Consider the following 24,843-nt stretch of genomic DNA (forward strand, 5'->3'; position numbering starts at 1 on the left):
ACTAGTCCGATCATTATTATTATTATTATTATTATTATTATTATTATTATTATTATTATTATTATTATTATCATCATCATCATTTGTAGTGGTAGTAGTAGCAGTGGGAATTCTGACACATCACGCCGTCTCGCGATAATTACCGGGTACTACCGGAAGTTGAAGCGCCGCTTCGTCAGTTTCCAGAGAAACAGCAACACACGAGCCTAATTATACAAATTCAAGGTTGTTTTGGTCTACAACAAGCATGGCACATGAGAGAAAGTATCGTACAAACGTAAAAATCGGAAACTGGATTGAGGACCTTCGTTTACAGGAGGTTTGTTCTCTGAATACACATAAACGCTTACCTTAACGTAGAGTAAATTCCATCGGACTGTAACGAATAGTGACAAATTCCACGTCTGCCATCTTCCTCTATTTTGTCTTTTCATGTTTCAATTTCTTTGCACACAGCCGGTGACAAATAATATCACTATAACTAATACTTATGTGTTTTGGGCTACTTAGGGCCAGTGGTGTTAGGTCTTTTTACTAAAGCATAAAGTTAGAAGTTATGGGTGAAATACCAAAAATACTCCATTGCAAGTAAAAGTTCTGCATAGACCTAAGTATAAGTATGCATTAAGTGTCTGTAGTAAGCAGGCTACTATCTGCAAAATGTGCTGGAAGTGTGAAAAGTAAAGGAAGTCATTGTGCACCAGAATGATGCTTGTCAGCATCTTATTATGACATTTGGTGCTTTTGGATTCATATTACTGCTCATTAATGTGTATATTTTACTCAGCTACTGCAGATAAATGAGGGGCTCATTTAACCCACAAAGACCCAATACTACTTTTGTGTCAGTTCCCAAATGATTTTTTTCTCTCTATTTAATCTCTTACATAATTTATCATTATTTATTGTAATAGTCTCTATATTTTGTGTTTTTTCAGTAAAAACGGGTATTTTCCTATATTTAATTCAGTGATCATGTAGAATTTGATGAAAGCTCAGATTATAGTTGAGGGTTATTACAACAGAAACAGAGAAAAGTGAAGAAAAAGTGACTTTTTGAGCAAATCTATCAATAACTGACCATAAAGCCAATGTCTTCATCCACTGTGATTGATCCAACTCCATGGGTTTTGCTGGTGAATCAATGTTGTAGAAGATGATGGTGTTTCCACAGTAACTATGGAGCCTCCAAATGGGTCATATCTGATGACCATGAAAAGATGACAAAGTGCATTTTACACCAATTATTTGCATGTATTGATAGAATTAGTGGATCAACAGATATTAAACATCTACATCAGTGTTGTTTGGGTCTTTATGGGTTAAGAAACACATTCATCATCATCATTGCATGTTTGTAGCATTGCTGTCTTTTGAGAACCATGTATCTACAGCTAATCCAGAAGGGTTTTAAAGACCCATAAAGGAAAACTTCATCCTTCATTTGATGACAAGTTTCAACATCAACCTATCTAGAGACATGTTTTCAGTAACCAGAAGGGTATGGAATTGTAACACTGGTGTCCAATTATTATTATTATTATTTTTAATTATCTGCTTCAAAGATTAAACATGCTAAATCGTACATACTTTAATAAGATGAATTGAAAGGAAATAACAAAAGTGCTGGTTAGGTGGTGATTTCATTAAAAATGATCAAGTGTTTTTACAGACTCATATATTGGGTTTTATACATTTATACAATAGATTTATTAAACTTCCACTAGAAACAACCTATAAAGTGAATGTATGGTAATGTGCAGACAGTGTTTTGAAGTAGACCTTGTTGCTTTGAGAAAAACATTCCTTTTGAGTATAACCCATTCTCTCATCAATTCACAGAATTTCACATTTTGACCCAAGACTGTATCTTAAACTACAGCCAAACAGCATTTTTGACTTAATTTTTCTTTATTAGTGACTCAAACTTGGTAGAAGTTTCACTTGAGGCGTTGTACTCGTAGACCAGTATATTCTGAAAAGTAATTAAAACTGACAGTGGAGTACAAAGAATTGTTTGTACTTTTTTGATGTAGTCATGTGTTATGTAAAACTGAAATATCCAAGGATTAGAACCTCAAATATTGAATACATGTACTTGCTGTCAGTCCATTACTGGACAGGTCATTTAAAGAACCTGCTGGTCACAGTCGACTTGACTATGGTCCATTCTGATGATATATCTGATCACAAGTTTACAACCATAACATGTGACTTTAAAAAAAAAAAAAAAAAAGTGTTGTCTCTTTCCACAGGAGGAAATGAAAGAATATTTGGAAAAAAGGGAGAGAGGTGAACTTACAGCTCAGAAAGTGGACCTCCTCAAAGAGAATCTTTTGAGACCGGTAACAAATAATAAAATCAAGCTAAAAATAAGACAATAATATAATGAAAGTGATTTGGATGGTAATAATGGTGGTGTTTGTGCCTGCAGATGAAGCTGTCTGTGACAAAGGATGGTGGACTACACTTTGGGGATGCTGTGGTGTTGGTGAACATGGGAGGGCAGAACAGAGAGTGTAGTGCTGTCAGCATTAACACAGACATTAGTGGTCTGATAAAAGTCCCTTCACCTGGCATTAAAGCCCCTTGTAGGGTCAGTGCAGGAAGTGGTATTCAACCCTGCACACGCACTGCCTTCATCATAACCAGGTACACAGAAAGGCTCAGAACTACCAAAAACATATGGAAGTGGCTACTGACACAGTACTGTGGCATGAAGTATCGGTTAGTCTGTTACCCCAGAGCCAATCAGCAGCACTGGAACAATGTTCAGAGTGCAGAATTCAGACCACAGCACTCAATATACTGAACTGACACAGAATTGAGAAGTCACACGGCACACTGCCGCATCTAACATGTAGCTCCGCCCACCTTCTCCAGCCTCACTGACTGCACAGAGCAAAGAACACCATAAAACAACATATAGGCCTAGAGCATTTAGAACAATAATTCCTATTCTATACTATATATTATCACTAATTTGTCACTTCTTCCATCAGTTGCCACAGTACTGGGGTAGCAAAATGCACAAAAGAATGCACTGAAGCATGCATCACCACAGTACTGTGGCAACAAGAGGCTAACAAGTTCATGTAATAGTATCCATGATTGGCTCTAGTACAAATGCTAACATTTGATTGGCTCTGTGGCAATAGACAAACCAATATTTCGTGCCACAGTACTGTGGCAGTAGCCATTGCTAAAACATATATGGCAATACATGCAAATGTGAACTTGTAACTCTGCCTCTGTGACTGCAGCGTAGATGGCAGCCCTGAAGGATCAATTCTGCATTATGAGCAAAGTTTCACCCTGAAAACAACAAGTGGTTTTGCCAGAGGAGTAAGTAAACTAATATATACAGACATACGTAGAACCTAGTGGGTCCTGTAGTTTAAGTGTTTTCTTTTGCTTAAAATGATCAAGATTATGCAACATAGTGATTTTTGTGCATTAATGGCTGAACACTTGAGAACATATATACTGCACATTGTGTTGTTAGTTTGAACCCTAACTGTGTTATATTTCTGTTTTTTCTCTTCAGCTTTACTTATCAAGTGACTTGCACAGCTTTCAGAGGGTAATGTAAACTTAAAATACAAATCACTTCACAGCGTCAAGAAGAAATACAAATATCATACACTGGAAACTGTTAGTATACTGCATTAGTAATATGAAATCCTACATGCATGTGAATATGCATGGTAATATATAATATTTGGTATTTTTATATGGTATCTTAGTAGATTATTCCACCATTACCAGTCTCATATTGTGACTTCACCTAACATGTGCACAGACATCTCGCTTCCAGGAGGTAATGTTGGAAGAAGAAGATTCCTTTTTGTCATGGTGGAAAATAGTGCACTTTGACCCCCAAGAGAGGCTTGAACATGAGGGTCAACCTGTTGCCGTAAGTCTATACTCTGACTTATTCTAGTTGTTGCAAGATCAGCAGTTGGTCTTGAATATGCAAGCGAAGTATGTATGTATGTTTTTGTCTTACAGGCAAATGTGAAGGTGCTGGTTGTGCACTGCAAGACAAACCAAGCTCTTGCTGTTCTTGGTGATCAAGTCATTTGGTATTAATTACTTGTGATTTTAAGTATTAAAAGAGGAAAATAACTCTTCTTTTGATTTGTGTTGCATGACTGCCCACTGACATCTCTGTTGAGATGTCAGTGAGCATATCTATTTAGGCACATATCTATTTAGGCAAAAGGTAATTTATAGCAACAAAATGCTTAAGTAATTTATACATCCACTGTATATGTAAACCCAATTATACATATACATGCACATTTACTTGTCTTGACACAGTTAAGTTGTTCCACTGCTGTCAAAGACGTCAAGTGCAGCAGTCAGACCTAATATTTCATCTGCATACTGACATTCTGTTATATGTTTGCAGGACCACATTTGGCAAAGAGTATGAGGTGACAGCTCGCACCTTTTTGGACTCCCACAAAGCTGAACAGGACAGCAACCACTGGATACTGTGCACCTCTGACCCTGCTGGGGAGGGGCTCCTATTTTTCAACCACCCACCATCAGGGCCAGCACACACCAGCTAACCAAATAAACTCAACATGTACATCTAAGGACACACATACATCATTTGTGTGTGTTTGGAACATCGATCTATGCCTTAAGATCTATGCAAAAAGCCTCTTTAACCCTCAACGACCTAAACAGCTGCCAGCAACCAGAAACAACTACTGATCTAAAATGTTTAATTATTTTGAACCATTATAGAGCTCAATATCACAACAAAATCGCCTCACAGGGCTTTACAGTTGAATTGATACAAAAAAAAAGTCACAATGAAAATAAGTAGCCAAGTAATCAGTTAGTAAACAGTCAGTGAAGCAAATGGATCAATGTCCCCTGTCCTTACACTTTCTTTCTCAGCAAAGAAAAACTCAAAAAAATCCAGTGGGAAAAATCAGAAAAATGCAGTTTCTCAACTTTTAACTGCATCAGATATGACCCATTTGGACGTTCTGAGTCTCCATAGTGAGCGTTGAAACGTCATCATGTTCTGCTACATTGATAAATGAATAAAATAAATGTAGTCTGACAAATGACAGTGGCTGTAGACACTTGTTTTTATGTTCATTTAATGATATATTTTGTTGAAAAGTCAGCTTTTTCTTCAGGCTTCTGCATTTTTATTGAATAACATTTGAGTTTACTCTGAGATTTTGATCAGTAAATTGAATATTTGAAGATTCCTGATTTTCAATGAAAAATAGAAAGTGCAGAGGATAATATTATTGTAATTGGTGATCAATCCGTTAGAAAAACATAAATGTAGAGGAAAATTCACCACAAAAATAGTTCTAGGTCTTAAAAATTAACCTAACACATTAAAGAATGTTTCTTATTTCTGCTCATATGCTTTGACTAATATCTCCATTTAGGCGTACATTGTAACTCCAATACCACTTTTACAACAGAAGAGGGCGACACTTTAACACAAGAAAAACGCAAACAGTATGAACCTGAATGCGATGCACGACGAAACTAGACGAAAACAAACAGGATTGGTCAGACACTTATCTATACTCTCATTGAATTAGGAACTTTTTTCCTTTCTTTGTGGCAATGAGAACTCCACAGTAAATGTACTCCAAAAATGTACTTCATGGTTTAGGAAACTGTAAGTGTAGACTCACACTGTGTTTTAATGGTATAATAATGATAATAATAATAATTATTATTAACAAATTACTGAAACGTAAACCAAGCACAATTTATTTTATTTTCAGTTTTCTTAACACGTTGAGGATAACAAAGCATTTATCAGGTTAATTTAAAGAATAAATTCACAAATAAGTAGCTATTAAAGTAGGCTGTGATCTAAAGTATCACCTCTCTTTGTTTGTTATTTTATTTGGTAATAATAAAAATAAAAGTGCATAAATTGTATCAGCATAATAAATTGCGTGATATTAATGGTATCAATAAAACAAACGAACAATACAGATCAAAATAACACAACATGACAAATGTATTTAAATAAATAAGACACATGAAAGAAATGAAATGACATTTTGAACATGGAAAGGGTTGATATCCACAAGTTGAAAGTTTAATGCAGCATCACATTTTACAGCACGATGGAGGTACATTTGTGAAGAAATACAGCCTTCAAGTAAAAAAAAAAAAAAAGAAAAAGAAAAAAAAAAGAATATAATAATGTCGGATTGGTTACTTTCTCGTACAGATGAAATAAATCTGCAGTCGGGTCTAAATCATAGGTGATAATTAATAAAACTGCGACCGGAACCGAATGAGCGACGCCCATCTCACACTGCGCCGCCGCCGCTGCTGCACGTATGGGATGAATGAACGGCACAGGCAGAGCTGCCAGTTCCACACACAATGAAGATCCAGATCAGGTTTTACTTCCGGCCTGTGACGATGATGTGCAGTGTAACCTATGGTATAGCTCCAGTGCACAAAATAGACTTAATGGTACTCAAAGTTCCATGTTCAACTCATTTCACAGACAAGACTTTTACCGTTTTTACAGAACAATTATTTACACTAATAGTAACAACTTTTCATGCAGATTCCACATGTAATTGTATATTGTTTGATTCATTTGCCTGTGTTCTTTAATTTGACCCCTTCCTCTCACATACTGCAGTAACATAAATTATTTTATTCTTATAATAAAAATTAAATAAATTTCAATCTGTTACTAATTCAGTATCAAATTAACAGAAGGATGTGAAGTATTTCTCTAAAACTCAAGTGAATATTGCTTTAAAAACCTCTGATATCACCCCCACCACCATCAGGACTGGATTGTGTGCAATGATTATCTTATTTTTATCTTAATTTTAAGATCTTCTTATTTGATTGTATTCTTACTACTATAATACTTTTTATATTACTATGTAAATTGTAGAATTATATATACCTGTACATACTTTTTGAATTGTTTTGATGTAATTTAGAATTTCATGTGACTGCTGGACATGTAGAATTCTATTCTATTCTATTCTATTCTATTCTATTCTATTCTATTCTATTCTATGTGATCATGCTTATTTCCTGTTGAAATCCTTCTGAAATAATTTTCAGGTTGATTTAATTCCTTTAATGAATTCAAGATACTGATGGTTAATGCAATGGTTGTGTATTTGAGAAACCTCAGAATGCAGCAATAGTTAAATAACTTTTTTCTTCTGCCTACCTGTTAAAACCACTTATTAAAAGACAGAGAAGTCAATGGACCTGAATGTATTATTTCTAAAGGTATAATTTTGAAAACTAAAGAAATAATGACTAGATAAGATAAGATAAGATAAGATAAGATAAGATAAGATAAGATAAGACAAGATAAGATAAGACAAGATAAGATAAGATAAGATAAGACAAGATAAGATAAGTATCCAGAAACAAAAACACCTCCGTCCAAATATGATGTACTTTTACATGAGTTTTTCTGTAAAAAAAAAAAGTTTTTAAAGGTAAATTCACGTATTATTTTTGAGTAAATAATTCCTCTTAGATTAGTGTGAAAATGTATTGTCCTCATGAACAGTTGACTTTTCAAAGAAGTGTGTTTGTCACAGTACAGTGATGCTATAAAAACATGATGACCTTTTAAAATATCCTGCCTTGTTGTACCTTAGTACTTTAAACAAGCTCAACCATAAATATTTACAGTGGAAAAATGCAGCATTAACATGACTCAAAATCCAAATATATCATGGTAAAACAGACAGAAATGACTTTATTTATACCTAAAGTAAATTTTTATTAGAATACTAATATACTATTACTGAAGTGAGGTTTTAAATGCAAATCTCTACATTTAGTGGACTATTTTCACAGTGTGGTATTAATACTCTTACTTCTAAGAAGATGAATACATCTTACAACAATCTAACATTTATTCCACACAGATGTGTTTAAGAATATGTACTATAAATTTTCTTTCTTTCTTTCTTTCTTTCTTTCTTTCTTTCTTTCTTTCTTTCTTTCTTTCTTTCTTTCTTTCTTTCTTTCTTTCTTTCTTTCTCTCTTTCTTTCTTTCTTTCTTTCTTTCTTTCTTTCTTTCTTTCAACTTTAACCCAATAAAGACCCAGTGATACTTTTGTGGCAGTTCCCAAATGAATTTTTCTGTATATTTAACTTTTCTTAAGTGATTTACCACCACTGATACTCTCTTTTCTGTTCTTTTCTTTTCTGTTCTTTTCTTTCATTATGACATTTGATGGAACATGAAACATGACATTTGAGGATATCATTTTGGACTGTGGAAAACAGACACAATTTCCTACATTTTATAGTAGAGACACTTAATCCAGAAGTCATTTGTTGGCTCTTTAATATGCACAACGTCAGCACTACCTTGGTCTGCAGGTTTTTGGAGGACAACAGCTTTAGGGAAAACATGCTAGACCTTACTTTGATAAAACAGATTGGAAAAGAAATGACAAAAGTGCTAGTTGGTTAAGATATATGATAAATTATTACAAATAGGTTTTATGTACATTTATAAACTAGATTTACAAATTTTACTCTAGAGGGAATCTGATAAGTAACGTGCAGATGGTGTTTGGATGTAGAACCGGAAAAGCTCAGACACAAACATTCCACTGGAGTAAATCATTCATTCATAGAAACATTCATAGAATTTCACATTTTGTCCCATTTCTGTGTCTTCACAACAATACCTAACTAGCACTGATGACCTAAGTTTGGTAAAGTTTCACAAGTTTTACTCTGGAAACATTTTTGCTTGCAGCCCAGTGCTATGGATATAACTCCCCCCCTCCCTCCTCTATAATTAGGTAAATCCATGGGACATAATAAAGGCTTTGACAGCTTAAAGGACAGTTAATCCGGGTCATCTAGGGTCTCTGACAGTCTTAGGTTCCAACAATAGTGGCTGACATTTCCCAGTTGATAAGAAACCATAAAACACACATATTTTAGGACAGGGGTGTCAAACATATGGCCTGTGGGCCAAAACCAACCTGGCAAAGGGTCCAGTGCGGTCCCTGGAATGAATTTGCAAAGTGCAAAAAAAAGACACTGACAGTCAATGGTGTCACTGAGTCTTCTTGACAAGGTTTTTAGATTTGATTTTTCAATTCAAATGCCCGTTTCTAAATATGTTGTGCCTTTGTAGATCCACTGTGACCTGTAAGTTGTAATGCACATGTGTAAATAATAAATATAGTTAAAATTGCACTTATTTCTCTTTAGAGTTTCCAGGTTGTTCATGGTTTTTCAGGTGTTTCATTTTTTTTTTGTTAAAGAATAGTTTGTAAATGTATTTTCATAATGTAACATTACTTTTTTGCACTAAAATAAACAGACACATTTGGAGTTGTCATTATTTACAGGTTATTACGCTCTTATTTTACTGGCCCCTGAACTAAAATGAGTTTGACATCCCTGTTTTAAATTATGTAACCATAATGAACTAACTTAATCCATGAAGACCCACACATCCACTGGTGACCAAAATCATCTACTGATCAAAAATGTTTAATACCTGTGCATCCAATAATTCTATCATTTCATGTCAGTAATTGGTGTAAAATGCAGTCTGTCATCTTTTCATGGTCATCAGATATGACCCATTTGGACGTTCAGAGGCTCCATAGTGAACATGGAAACACTGTCATCTTCTACAAGATTGATTCACCAGTAAAACACATGCAGTTGGATCAATGACAGTGAATGGAGACACTTTATGTTCAGTTAATGATAGATTTCAGTAAAAAAAAAAGTCTAATTTTCTTCAGCTTTGTCTGTTTTTTATATAATAACCCTCAATTTTAATCTGAGCTTTTATGAACGTCTACATGATCATTACATTAAATATAGGAAAATAACTGATTTATACTTAACCCATGAAGACCCAGTGCTACTTTTGCGTCAGTTCCTAAATTAATTTTTTAGCTATTTCTACCTTTCTTAACTGATTCATTACGTATTTCTTTCTTTCTTTCTTTCTTTTTTTTTTTTTTTAAGAATATTGTCCTCTGCATTTTGCATTTTTTGGTGTAAATCATGTATTTTCCTGTATTTAATTCACATATCATGTAGATGTTCATGAAAATGCAGAGTAAATTCAAAACTGATCATATCAAAACACAGAAAATGAAAAAAAAGTGACTTTTTTGGTAAAGATATTGCTAACTGAATGTAAAAATGAGTATGTCCATCCAGTGTTATTAATCCAGTTCCATGGGTTTTACTGGTGAATCAATGTTGTAGAAGATGACAGTGTTTCCACAGTAACTATGGAGCCTCTGAACGTCCAAATGGGTCATATCTGATGACCATGAAAAGATGACAAACTGCATTTTACACCAATTATTTCAATATATTGATAGATTTAGTGGTGCAGAAGTCATTAAACATTTTAGATCAGGAGATGCTTTTGGATGCCAGTGGCTGTTTGGGTCTTTATGGGTTAAAAATGCAAAATACAGAGCATAATATTAGAATAAATGATGATAAATCAGTTAAGAAAAGTTAAAAATAGAGAGATGAATGAATGAGTGAATGTTTTTATTATTGTGTCTTGCATAACGAACATGCCCAGCCCTTACATGGGTTTATAAGACACCAAAAATACAAACCAAAAACCAAATACCAGACAAATAGGCACAATAGATATGAACAAAACAAAGTACTGGCCTATTTCAACAAACACATGTATTTGGGAACTGCCACAAAAGCAGTCTTTAAGAGCAGCCAGTGTGTTTCTGAATAAGAGGGAGATACATGTGGTCTAATATTGCAACTGTTTTGTTCTACTTGTGGAAAAAGGGATAAAAAAAGAGGGCCATTCCAGGGGGTCCACGGATGAAAATGTTATAACTAGAGGAGATGTCTCTATGGCACAGGTGTCAAACATGCGGCCTGGGGGCCAAATCTGGCCTGCCAAAGGGTCCAATCCGGCCCGTGGGATGAATTTGTGAAATATAAAAATTACACTGAAGAAATTAACAATCAGTGGTGTCAAAATCATTTTAGTTCAGGTTCCACATACAGACACATACAGTCCAGTTAGATTTCAATTGGCTCAGACCAGTAAAATATTACCATAACAACCTATAAATAATGACAACCCCAAATTTTCTCTTTGTTTTTTGGTGTAAAAAAGTTAAATTACATGAAAATGTTTACATTACCAAACTATACTTTTGCCAAAAATGTGAATAACCTGAACAAATATGAATAAACGGAAATGTCTTAAGAAAAGTAAAAGCAATTTTACCAATATTCTATCTGTTACTGTTTTGTGTGATTGTAATGCACATGTGTAAACGATAAACTGATAAAACGAGGCATAATCTTGTTAAAATTGCACTTTTTTTCTTAAGAGAATTCAAATTGTTCATGTTATTCAGATTTTTAAGGAAACTTTGTAGATGAAAACCTGATCATAAAATAATTTTATTTTTTTCACTGTTATTATTTTACTGGATCGGCTTACTGGAGATCAAATTGGGCCGAATGTGGCCCCTGAACTAAAATGAGTTTGACACCCCTGCTTTATGGAGGAATCCACGGACACTTCCGGAGCAGATCCAAACAGAGGACACACCAGTGCAGACCGCGCGCTCTAATGTGCGTGTTATTTGGCGTGTCGTGAGGTTTGGCTGATCCCCACGTCCTGATCCAGTCCGGGTTTTGGGCCTCCCTCCCGGCCACCTTATCCGTAACACTATGTGTTTGAGTGTGAGAGAAGCCGACTCTTGTTTACAGCACAGATTCCACGTAGGAACGGAGACCCACAGCCTGCGTCCACCCAGGGCGAACCGACGGATTTCAGCCTCTGGATATTACACCGGGCTTTCGCTTTTATTTTTTCTTCCAAAGAGGATCGAGGCAAAAACACAAAGGCCACTCTTAAAGGGCAGCTCCTTGGACATATTCTCCCTCCCACCCTAGCCGAGGTCGTCTAGCTGTGGAGAGCTGGAGACCCATTCTCCTGCGTGGCACAAGTCTGGTGTTTTCTTTCAGCTGCAAATCCCGACTGACGGCGCAGATAAGTCCGACCCGAGGAGCTGGAAAATTGGTTTAAAAGACGACTCCTCACTCCGGGCCAGGGCTGCTTGTTGGGGGATCGGGATCCTGTGCGGGCTGAATGGCATAGGCAAAAAAAGAAAAGGTTTTTCATTCATTTTCCAGCCTCCCAGCCACCACCCCTGTGGATCTGGACGTGTTTTCTTGCCCCCTCCTCCCCTCATACGGAGTCATTCACACGGGGGATTCTTGAGAGCAACACTGGCGTTAATTTATTTGGCTGAAACCAGCTACTAATAATAAGCTTTTTTATTTTTATTATTATTATTATTTTCCTTCTTACTCCCGGGCCTGGACGCACTGTACGCACACTGCTGTTTTCAAGAGATGGAGACTGAAGATGGGGATTACCATCATTTATCCAGAAAAATCATTGGCTTGTGTGCCATACCAGCCGACGTCAAAGTATCCTGTGATTGGGAAAAATAACGAACTGTTTTAGTTTTGTCCCCCCCACCCCCACCCCTTCCCTTTACAACCCTTATTCTAACACTTTGTGGATAAATATTTATATTTTTAGAGAAAATCCTGGTGGACGCATTTGCAGTGTACCAGAGAGTAGCCTGTTTGGGCTACAGACTCGTTTATTTATTTTATTGTATTTTTTTGTTTTGTTTGGTTTTTTAAAATACATTTTTTCATACTGAGGATCTTTTAGTAGCTGGCACAACTTCATCATCCTGCCTTTTTTTGGGGAGAGGTGAATAATGTTCAAGAACATGAGATCTGACACACCGATGTGTAGCCCGACCTTGTTTTGGGGTTTGATGCTGTCTGTCTCCAGTTTGTGCATATGGTCCACATATGGAGAGAGTAAGTATTTTTTTTATTTATTTATTTATTTTGTAATGTTTTGCTTTGAAGTTGATCGTGTAAATAGTTCAAGGCCTTAATACACGGGGCATTGGAGCCTGTTTTAACCTCTTGTACAGCTGGTCTCCTGGGGTTAGTATGTGTCAAAATGTTTACAATCAAATCAAATAAAATGAGGTAAAATAGATGTTTCAGTAAGGCTTGGCTGCCCAGTATTAGTATGGTTTAAGCGGACCGACGTGTGGCTGTCATCTATTAGAAGACCATGTGGTTCACCGTCATAAGGTGGACACATCCAGCCAAAGTCTGACCCTTTCCAGCCCACTATCACCATATTTAACGGAGCATCGCTGTTCGTTCAAAACAAGAAGACCCGATCGAGCTCTCATCGCCTTAATCTTCCCGTTAGACATCCAGAAATCAGAGGATGAATCCAGGGATCAGTGGTGAAGGTTACTACGACCATGTGGCCATTTTGCATTTGGTAGTGTGGCGTCGCTGCATGCGCAGAAACAACCATCATCAGTCAAAGCTTTCCATCCCCAAACACAGTCATAATAAAGCCTGAAGTGGAAATACGGGTAACTGACCGACTATCATAAATACTCATAGTTAAAAATAAAAACACATAAGTGAGCTGTATTAAACCATGCAATGATAATAAACGTATCAAGCGAGTTTTTCCAGTTTATTCCTGACACCATCACACTGAGGAAACACACAACAAAAATGTATGTGGAATAACAAACATACAGTTATCAGCTTAGCCATGTAAGACACTTAGTAATAATAATAAAAAAAACAACAAAAAACATTTGAATAAAAAGCATGTATTTTAGAATTTTAAGATTTTATTATTCATTTCTCTTCTAAAATGTTTTTCTAAAGCTTTTTTCTTGTTTAGTTCTTATTTGTGTGTATTATAATGTTATCTCTATTATGTTGCAGAAAGATGTTCTTACATCTCTCTACACTAAACATAAATCATTGAATTTCAAGTTAAAACTTAACATAAAAATGCCAAAAGCTTTAATGTGTATGGATATATATATATATGTATATATTTATTACCTTTGCTGTAAAATCTTAAATGTTGTGTTTTATGGCTTACAATTCTAAATGTGACCATAAACACCTCAGCAAAGAGAGTTTAAATTTCCTCATCTAATCCAATGTACTTTTATATTATCTAATCTACTGGCTATAAAAGAGCAACGGAAATCAGGGCTGCTTTTTGTCATTGCTAAAATAGAACAAATGGGAATCAATGAGGGTCATTGAGCTTTGCTTCCCTTTTTCATTAGTGATATCACTCAGCCTGGGCGTCCAGGCACTACAACTATTTTGTAGCTGCATTTTGTTAAAAATTAAAAGAAATGATTGAATTTGTCCGCAAGAACTTACTACAAGACAGTATTATGCAGTTATATGGATGTTTTTTCAGCTGGTTGAACTTTTTGTCTGTGAACTTAGTATTATACAGAACAAGACAGAAAACCATGTGAAATGTTTTTATTATGTTTGCTATAGTTTAGACAGGGAAAGAATGTGGCTTGTGCAACTGGGAGAATAGAGTTTTAGTTCAGAACATTGTTCTTTGTTTCTCTGTTTGCATTTTTTTTGTCAAAAATCAGATGTGGTTTAAATGTTTGACGGCAAACACTAGATATTGATCATTTCCTGCTGGTCAGTCAACTTTCAAGACTTTCCTCCTTGAACCCAAAGTCAGTGAGAGTGTGTTAGTTTAACTTTTGTAGCTTTATTTATTTGCATATTTTCTGTGTACATCACTTTTCTACTGACTTGTTTTTACTGAGATGACATGTTGGATGGTCGAGACGACTGAGGACATGAGAAGGAGACACGAGACTGACCTTTATTTGCATAAAAATAGGAGAAAAAACTTAATTCAGTCCTATTGACCAGTTGTCAGACCACAGCTATGCGGGGGTGCGTTGCTTTGCACCCTTCTGAGATAGAGAGACACCCATGGATGCAGTTGGGGGCTGGGAGACAAGTGGTTGCTTTTAGATCCTGATGATCAGTGGTGTATAATACATCAGCCCCTCCAGAACAAAGAGTTCAAAGGCTTCACTGAATATGAAGACAGCGATGCATTTCACCAGTTTATCACTTGGGACTGATGTTTACTTCACTGTGGCTGTGTAACGTCACAATTTCCAGCTTCTATTATCACTTCATGGAAAACTCAGCACAGATAACCCAAGTGCCCAATTAAGGATTGAACTTTTTTTTTTTTGCTTTTTTCATTTACTAATCTGTTCACACCAATAAAATGTAATGTAGCTCTCTTTTAATTCTCACCACAGTAAACTCTCTACGGCACGGCCTCCAAGTATGCAGCAAACAAGTCTCTGAAAGGGAGATCGAGACTTGGTGTTTGGAAATAGAATGTGCAAAAATACACTTGCCAGGGAAACAGACTTGGTTTTGTTGATTGGGAGAGTAGAGAGTTTGTGAACCGTTTTATTGGCTTTTGCTGTTCACACGGAGCGGTCTCCTGTGTAGACCGATGCACTCTCTCACTTGACTTCATCACTTGGCACCACTACTATTAGAGTTATAAATAGATATGTCACCGACAACATTGGCGCAGGGGTTGTGTGAGTACAGGCACCCTCTGTCCCATTCCATGAGGGTACACCAGTGTTCCTGTTCAGTTATTTATGAAAGGACATGTTGCTGCGGAAAACTTGAATGGCGGCATAAATAATCAAACGTCAGCGAGCATTGTGTGTGACAGGCCCTCCTCCTACCTTTCCCTTTGGGGTATGGCATATTGCAGTTAAGTTTCCCTTGTCGTGACGGGGCAAGTGGCTCAGATATGACTGCTGTCACTCTACTCCAAGGTGCCCCACTCTGTCTTGTGACCGGGGCTACATGGTTACATACACTCCCCACCCCCCTCCTCCACGCTTTCCCTTCCCCCCGCTCCCGGTTTGGCTCGGTGCAGGAATGCCTTGTCTCACCCCTGGCGATAAAGCACAGTCAGTGTTCATAGCCCTATGGTGTGTGTACGAGCGTGTTTGTGTGCGTTTATTGTGCAGCTCTGGGTGTGCTGCAGCAGGACTCAGCGTGACAGCCTGAGTCAGTGGCGTGCCCCTGTGTAAGGATGTGAAAGTGTGTCACTGGGCTAGTTTGTGAGACTGTAGTCAAATGCTATCCTACAGCTCCTCCAGGCTGCCAGCTGAGGTTTACAATGCTTAATTAAACACTTTATTTCAAGTGGCCCGTCATTAGATTTGCTCAAATGCAGTCTCTGGCCAACCGCACATACATCATCATAGGCTGCCGGTTTAATGGCCCATGGAGTATTGTACAATTTGTGAGATGATTGCAAATGTTAGCTCTTCTAATGGATGGCACTCACTACATCAGTTGAAAGCTGTTCATCAAGAACTGAATGTCTGTCCTGAATGAGGAATCCATCAGCCAAAGATTATTCTCTGAGGTGTTTCCAGATTCTTAGCGAGAAACCCCTTCCATGTTACCCCATAATCCCTCCGTTATTTATGGTTTTTATGATGAGCCATAGAAGTTGCTGAAAGCGCATAGATGTAATGATTTCATATGGGATATAGAGCGACTTGTTTGTCATAAATCCATTAACATTTACAAACGTTTGCTTCTTAAATGAAATGATTTCCCCCCTTAGTCTTACACAGCAATCAGTGAATCTTCATAGGGTTTTGGCTGTTGGTTGATGGAAGAAGGTACTTTCCTGATGTAATTTTAAGCTATTATAGAACCATCTCCACATTTTACAGAATAACATTTCTCTCTCTCTCTCTTTTTTTTTTTTTTTTAAATTTCTTTATTTAGATGAATCTCTCTTATCTGCATAGAGGATACAGCGACTGTACATCTGTAAAATATTTATTTGTTTTATTGGTTTATTTAATAGGGACCATGCATATTTATGAACATTGTTGTATAAAAAATACACCCACGTTAATATGCCAGAATTAGTAAAAATAACTATTTTTCATCTGCAGTCCCTTGGCAGGTGACAGAAAAAGACATAAAACAGCCAATATTGATACATCACTCATTTGCTAAAAATCTAAAATAAAAAAAAAATACACATAATGATGGCATAGACATCATTGAAACAAACAAACAAACAAATAAGCAAAAAACAAATAGACATAGGATGATCACAGGGGCATTAGCCTATTCATTCACCTCTATACTTACATACAATTTAATAGACAGTATTGTCAGGAAATACATTGTTTTGGTGGGATGTGCACACAGGAAAGCAAGTTTTAGTATCAAAATGACCAAATCTCTGTTTTTGTCCATAATATGTCATATTTGTAACTGCAGTGGTGGTATATTTTAAGTTACAACTATTAAAGGAGCAAAAAATTTATTATTTGAAGGCAAGTGTGTGTCTTTTGAAGTGTCCACTGGGTGAGAAAAAGTATTAATACCATAGTAAAAATACAAGTTACATGTCCTGCATTTAGAATTTTACAGAGGATGCAAAAGTATTAATATGACAATCTATTTAAAATGGGACAAGTAAAAGTGCAGTACAGTCATTTGCAGAATAACATATTGTACCAGGTTCTATTAAATTGCTGCATTAATATGCTCATCTTTTATTTAGTAATTGATTGGCTAATTTTGTTGTATATTAATAATATGAATAATGCAAAGTAACCAGTATCTTGCAGAAGATTTAGTAAGCTCTCTATGTATTGGAATATAAGCAGATAATTAGAATGACTAAACAAATTACGAGTAATGCACTTCAAATATTTGCAGTACTTGCATAAATGCGCTTGGTTACGTTCTGCCTCTGGGGTGTGTGATATGTGAGTCACAATGTTTGATGTAAGGTTCGCTGAGGGGAAGTGGCCCACCAGACCACTGGTCAGATGACTTCCAGTATGTTGGGGATTAGGACCAGATGATGTGGCAGGTGTGACGGGATATGACTACACAGTGACCAGCTCCATCACTGCTGCAACCAGAGCTGGGTTTTAGCGGAAGGTGCGACACTAATACTGGTCGTTGCAGTTTAAAGAATTGCACTAGATTATATTTACCTGCGATGTTTAATTGCACATAGGTTATGTAGTGTAATATTGTACCTGGGTGCTTCTATGAAACTGGTCCCTAAAAACAGGACTGAGGGGCTAAAAATTCAAACAAGATGTAGATTAATGTTATGAAGCAGGTTTGGAAGCACTTTGGGTCTATTTTAAAAATAAATACTTACTGAGATAAAAGAGAAACTATTTTTCAGAAAAAAAAGCACATTTTTATATTATTTTACATTATTTTTAATCCAAAAATCTGCGTGTAACATGGTCAAAAGGACATGAAAATTACACGGTACTATTTTTAAAAATATTTTTTTATTCTCACACAGGTACATTTTGGGAGTGTTTCACAAAAACGACCGCTGTTGCAAAATCATTTGCAATTTATATGTGTTTAAATGAGCAGGTTCTGCATGTAACGTGAGTGGACTCGATGGGTTACATACAAAACCTTGAATGAGACTGCCGATTCATTAAAAACCCATGTCTGGATTAGAAAAACCACTAGGATCATCGAATTTAACACAGTGTCTTTATTTATAGCAGTATATAAGACTATTTCAAACCATCTTTTCCAGGTCAAATGCACTGACACCTAGGTAGCTTTTCCTGTCCCAATTTTGGTCCTATTTTTGGCCCCTATATTTGATTAAAAATTCATTAACTTTGGGATGGCTCAGAGCAAGAGTGTAATTTTTTTTTTGCATTTATCTGAGGTCATCATTAGGTACATCCTGGGGGAAAATATGTCTAGATTTGTCTTTTATTATTGGGTCTAAAAAGCTGGCAAAGTGCCAGGTACCAAAATGAACCCAGTTTCATAGAAGGACCCACCTCTTATATGCAAATTTGATGGTTTGATACAGGAGGCTGGAGCTAAATCTGAGGTATGACTGGAAAATGCAAATCATTTGAAAAAATAGATGTAGTAAAATGAAGTAACATTTCTGATGCATCTTTGTTATTGTCATGTGCATTCTTGCGGCACAAAACTGTACAGGTTTTTGTCTTAAGTCAGGAATGGAAAAAATCTCCGAGATACTTTTAAGTGAAGTTGGGAGGCAGTAATCTTCCTAATAACCTTCCTGGAGTTTGCAGCTGGATGTGTGGAAAAAGGATACAATTATGTGTTTTCCCAAAATGCTCTGTCTGTGGCCTCTGATAAACAACACGGCATGTGGTCTGAGAGTCCAGATTTCAATCTTGTGTTTTAGTCGACCCAAAGTGAGATTAGGTTTATTTACGTATAGTGTATGTTTAGTGAATCTTAATCAGATTTTATATGAAGTTAAGGTAAACAGTGGCAGTTATCCTTGGTTTAATCTACGTAAATGTACAAAGGGCTTGTTTGACTGTGTGTGCAGTTGTGCATGTATGTGTTTGTGTGATGACATTTCCGTGGAGGGCCAGGGCAAGGTTTATCAATCATAAACATGAGCCGATGGATCCTATTACACTGTGGAGATATGTGTGTTTACTCAGCACTGCGAAGAGCAAAGAGAGAGGAGGCAGAGACAGACACATATATGCAGGCTTATCCTTCTCTGTGAACGCTGGTGCTGAAATTCTCACATCACTCTTAGATCATCACTGTCTGTGCTCCCATTTCTCTCCTGTCTTGTAGATGTTTATGTAATGCTGAATAACAGATTTGGAATGTAAACCGTATAAGCATTGTTATCTCTGCAACAAATGGATTGACTGGCAAGAATTAGAGAAACTTGGAGGCTTAGTTTGAGGCAACATCCTACTCAATCCTTTTCTAAGGAAATGACTGGAATTCCTGGTGCTTAACGTGCCTAATGAGTAGAACAACGGAATCACAAAAGACAGATTTTTCTCCTTTCTTTCCTGTGTCCTTTTTTACCCTTTGTCTGTTTTCTGCCCCTCTTGGAGTATACATCAATTTCAGCAAAGACATGATGTGAAAATACTTCTCAAGATGCATAGGGGTTTTATTACTCCCAGAAATACATATAACGCATTTAGCAGTTTCTATTTGTCGTGGTTTAACACTAAGAGGATGGCCTCCGATAGCTATGTTTGGCAGAAACCTTATCTCTTGCCACAGTATCTCTTTGCCCCCACCATTTCTCTGGCCGGACGCCCCCTGATTTTATTAATGCCCTCATCAGGAAGTGAGGCCTAGAGTTTCTCTTTACTAACAAACAAATTACTCTTTGTGTTTGAGTGGCTCCACCCCTCCTCCCTCTCTCTCTCCGGCTGCTGGAGAAGCTGGAAGAAAATTCTCAATGAAACAAAGAAGACATGCAGCTTGATGGCTCACAAGTGGAGCCCAGGGGCATTGGTGTTGATTGGAGAAAGCAAATACTATTTTCTACTGGAGTAATCATTTCCGTTCTAAATTTGGAGAAGTGTAACACCCTGACAGGAGCAAATATAGCCCATTCATCCCGATAAACAATGCGGCTTCTATTTTTGGCAGAATAGCTGAAACAAAGAACATCAAACATTCCCTTTTTTGTGTTGCTACTGAAGTGGAGTTAATTTACTCACAAGGACATTTTGAGATCACATACGCATCCTATGGGAGAATATGTCCCCAAAACAAGTCACATTTGCTGTATTTTTGTAAATTCTCTCCCAGTTTCCCTTTTGTGAGACACACAGTCTGGTGACACTTCATTTATATTGGACTAAAAACAGTTTAGCTCTTTGTTTTATCCCCTCTGTGCTAAGTCGTAAGGCGTTGACAAGAATCAAAGACTCTTATTACAGACATGTCTGTTTATCTTACTGCGCTGACCCTTTAACAGTGTTGCTTGCTGCGACCGCATCTTAAGCCTCTGTAAGAACATAACAGGTTTAACCAAGGAGCTCATATGTCAAAGCTTGTCCTGTGCTCATTGTTCAACCTTTTAGAGGGTTAAAATGAAAATGTAACCTGTTAGCTACAGGATCACCCCATTCTGTAATGATATAAATCGTTCCGTGTTGCATTAATTTTACACAAACCTAATACACTATAGGGATTTAACAGCTTTTTGCCTAATACCTTTTCCATATTTAAAGCATGCTGGCATTATGAGCATATCCTCAGCCATTAATTCCTGTGTTCAGTAATTGATAGGCACAATTAAAGGCAGAGTTGATCGTCATCAATAATAAATGGTGTCTTTGTCGTTCCTGTGTGTGTGTCTGCCTGAGTGTGCGGTATCGGAGGACGCTCTAGGCGCTGTGGTTTCAAGCGCTTGCTCAAACACCGGGGTTATCTGAGGTGACAGACAAAACATTTCACTGGATTCCGAAGGTGTATCAACATGTTAGCCACTTCACACAAAACAATAATTTTCCCCATTCACAGCTAGAATAAAAACGTGATTACCTCATGTGACCTTTGATGACAATAAAAATCCCTGCGTTTCAACCGGCTGTCACTCCTTGATGGACAAATCACTTGGAACAAACATGAAATTCTTTTGCACGGTGTTAAAACGAAAAGAAAATGTGGCCTAACACTGCAAACAATGTCTCTTTCAGAGCTCAGTGTTATTTATAAGGATAACATGTTGTTTGCCAAATACCAGCCTTAACATCTTGACTAACAGGATTATATACTTCAAGTAGATTAATATAATTAAAATCTTTTGGCAGAAGTAATCTACATGCTAATCTATATTGTAACTTTGCTGTATTGCCTTCCATTTGTTTATGTTACAAATGCTGCTGAATATAGCTCGAATATACGTGATTATAGCTCATGTCCTTCTTTGTGTTGCAGTCTGTGGTCCGAGTATCGACATCCGAAATGAGATCAGCGAGTTAAGGAGGTTGGAGAACTGCACGGTGGTGGAGGGCTACCTGCAGATCCTCCTCATCAACGACAAGACCAACAACATCCACCAAGAGGTCTTCCACTCTCTCAGCTTCCCCAAGCTGACGGTCATCACCGACTACCTGCTGCTGTTTCGCGTCTCTGGCCTTACCAGCCTGAGCACACTCTTCCCCAACCTTAGTGTCATCCGTGGCCGCAATCTCTTCTACGACTATGCCCTGGTGATCTATGAGATGACCAGCCTGAAGGACATTGGGCTTTACAACCTGAGGAACATCACCCGGGGAGCCGTTCGGATAGAGAAGAACCCTGAGCTCTGCTACGTGGACTCGGTGGACTGGTCTCTTATCATGGACGTTCAGGCTAACAACGTTATCAATGGGAATAAGGAGGCTAAAGAGTGTGACAACGTCTGCCCTGGTATCATGGAGGATAACCCTCTGTGTCGAAGAACGGACTTTAAAAACAACTACGACTACCGCTGCTGGACATCCAACCAGTGTCAGAAAGGTAAACGGAATTCCGAAGGGGTTTAATTTCACACTACACAGCAACAACATGATGGATATCAAGACATGTTTTCAGTAAATCAAGTGAAATTGTTGTCCGGTAAACGCAGTTGTGTCTTTGATCCTAGTAGGTGGTTTCCAGTTTTACAAACATTCTGAAATTGTGCATTTTTTCACTAGTGAACAAATCCCATGAATCTATGCAGTGTTTTTCCTTAATTTCCGTCAGGCTGCAGAATTGTCCACGGGCCAGTGCAAACATTTCCTCTCTGTTCATTATAGAGACCTTGTCTTTAGATCAGGCTATTTGTGGAGTGAGGGATGGCTGCAATATAGAGCACTGGGTATTAGAAAGGCATACTCAGTTGAGGTTAAAGTTGCTCTGCCAAGAAATGAGCTAGTCTACCTGTCTGGACCATGTCAGTTAAATATTTGCCTTAGGGACTTTTTGCCATTTATGAAAAGGGTTATATTGAAGAATCTGGGGGAGGGTCATCCTTGTTTAACTTTGGCCCAGTGGTGGGGTCATGAGTTTTTTTAAACAGTTCAGAAGAGGGTCATATCATTTATCTAAATTAAAATAAATATAGACTCAGATTAATTCAGTGACGTCAGCTATGTTAAGTTTGTCTCAGTCATTTGTAGAGCACTCCAGACAAGTATAGCAGCGTGGAGTAACATTACATATGTTGTCTTTCTTTTTCCTCTTGCGTTATTGTGTAAGAGGGAGAAATTACTTGAGCTTTTTGATTTGTTTTTTTTATTTTTATATTTTGAAATGGGAACAGCCAGATCAGTTGTCTCTTCAAAACTGCTGCAGAAGGCAGTTCAAACCTTTGGAATTTGTTCTAACAGACATCTGAAAACACAGCAGTGAGTTGCTGATGAGACTTTTGGTGGAAGTGCTTTGTTACTTTCTTTCATAAAACCTAATTACTGCACTTGTGGTTCTGTATCATGTTGCAAATCCTTTCCACGCAGTTGAAAATGTGAGCAGTCTAACAGCTTCATCCGGAATTAATTTTTTCATACTTCTCTTGAGGTGCAAAGGGTAAAATTATGTAAATGTCTGGGTGAATCCATTGACCCATGGATGTTTGTGCTGAACTGCCAGTACTAGAGATAGTGAATAAAGATGGACAGTGGTAGTTGTGGCCTCTGAAGGTAGCACGAAAATATGTAGATCAACCCTTGGTTTGGAATGCAATTTAAGTCGAAAACTTCAACTTCAGTAGCTCTCATTAGGTTCCTGTGAGCTCAGCTGCTCATATATCTGACCAGTTTGTTTGGAGTAAGTTATTTGTTGATATAAAAATGGATGATCGACAGCTGTATTGACAAGTTGCTGTCAAGGCTCCATCAGAAGTGCATTAGGAAGCGAATCAGGTGACTGGTCGGCAGGGGCATCACATTCCCACGTCTGCTGAATCAGGCTCTGAGAGGCATCACAGAAGGATGTGATGGATTTTTGACAGTTATTGGACTTTGAAGCTGATGAATCCGTGTTGTTGTGTCACTGAATAAAAATGACTACTTCAACACAAATCTAATTTGAATGTGAAATCTACTTAAATAGACAGAAATGTTCTGCAGGCAAAATGTATTGGATGTGTACGATTTGACCCATTGTTAACTATACTGCAGTCAGCCACTAGGGGGAGATTGAGCTGTTTTGGCTTTGCTTTTGGGTAGCTGCCATTACGTCCATCTTTTTATACCATCTATGGGTTAAATTTATCAGATTGCACTTGGAGTGGAATAATCTTTCCTAAAATAGACTATTTATTAACACGTATTGCCAAGGCAGTGCTGCTTTAAAAAACGCCCCCTGCTGTATGGTTGGAATAGTGCTGTTTTGATCCATTCGATGCTCTTCTTTTCCCATTCACATAGACAGGGCTGTGTATAAAACCAGTTATTTTCAGTGCACACATAACAGACATTTAGTGCGATATTCCACCCCTATAACCATGACCCTAAGCACATTGGACTCAATACTTTACACATTGGTTTACTATAAACACTGAAAGAACTGCTGTTAAAATAGGCTACAGAAAACATTTTTCTTTCAGTCTATGTTTATATTTTATTTAATCTGTATGTATTAAATATAAAAACATACAGAAGCTATATAATTGGTTCTTGTAAAATACCTGCTTTGGTTCTTAATGCAGGTGTATATCTGCGGTTGATGCCAGTGGCTGTGTTTTCTGGATTTCCCTTTTATTTGTATATTTTGCATAGTCCATTAACACACTACCACACTTGAAAGAGATTGGTTGCTTTCCATTTCTATTGCTCTCTGAATGACGAAGATGCAACTATTCAGACTATCATATAGTACAGAAGGGAATCAAGGGTTTGCAGATACAGGTTTTGTCTGTTGAGGAATATTATGATAACCTTGAATTTAAGGATTTGACAACCGAAACATGTTTCACAATCTTAATAATTTTTGGCCTTTTTTTCCTCCCCCATCTCTGTGAAATAATGGTGGGAAAATGTTCCTGTGGCCGTTTTCTATTGAAGACCTGTGTGCAGCTCCCATGGTCATCTGGGAGTGTCAAACACCAAC

At 37.2% G+C, this 24,843-nt stretch overlaps 2 protein-coding genes across 2 annotated transcripts in view; both read left to right on the plus strand.

Annotated features, from left to right (window-relative positions):
• Positions 1-45: 45 nt before the first annotated feature.
• cfap161 (cilia and flagella associated protein 161) lies at positions 46-4,603 on the plus strand. Its single transcript, XM_030137522.1, has 8 exons — positions 46-319; positions 2,256-2,345; positions 2,435-2,652; positions 3,264-3,345; positions 3,548-3,583; positions 3,803-3,916; positions 4,012-4,085; positions 4,415-4,603. Exons 1-8 carry the CDS (start codon positions 248-250, stop codon positions 4,575-4,577), a joined length of 849 nt encoding a protein of 282 aa, XP_029993382.1. The 5' UTR covers positions 46-247; the 3' UTR covers positions 4,578-4,603.
• An 8,179-nt stretch (positions 4,604-12,782) lies between these two features.
• The window catches only part of igf1ra (insulin-like growth factor 1a receptor), a 77,675-nt gene continuing 65,614 nt past the window's right edge, over positions 12,783-24,843 (plus strand). The window contains exons 1-2 of the mRNA XM_030135958.1: positions 12,783-12,888; positions 21,706-22,269. Of these exons, the coding sequence (XP_029991818.1) occupies positions 12,783-12,888; positions 21,706-22,269 (670 nt within the window). The remainder of the gene's footprint in view (positions 12,889-21,705; positions 22,270-24,843) is intronic.

This window comes from Sphaeramia orbicularis, chromosome 6, assembly GCF_902148855.1.
Source record: "Sphaeramia orbicularis chromosome 6, fSphaOr1.1, whole genome shotgun sequence".
Lineage (NCBI taxonomy): Eukaryota > Metazoa > Chordata > Actinopteri > Kurtiformes > Apogonidae > Sphaeramia > Sphaeramia orbicularis.

What these genes read in the sequence shown, in the direction of transcription:
- cfap161 (XM_030137522.1), top strand. Translation starts at nt 248, where the DNA reads ATGGCACATGAGAGAAAGTATCGTACAAACGTAAAAATCGGAAACTGG. An exon ending in ACTGCCTTCATCATAACCAG is followed by an intron (nt 2,653 to 3,263) that starts GTACACAGAAAG and finishes CTGTGACTGCAG; the next exon opens with CGTAGATGGCAGCCCTGAAG. An exon ending in ATGAGGGTCAACCTGTTGCC is followed by an intron (nt 3,917 to 4,011) that starts GTAAGTCTATAC and finishes TTTGTCTTACAG; the next exon opens with GCAAATGTGAAGGTGCTGGT.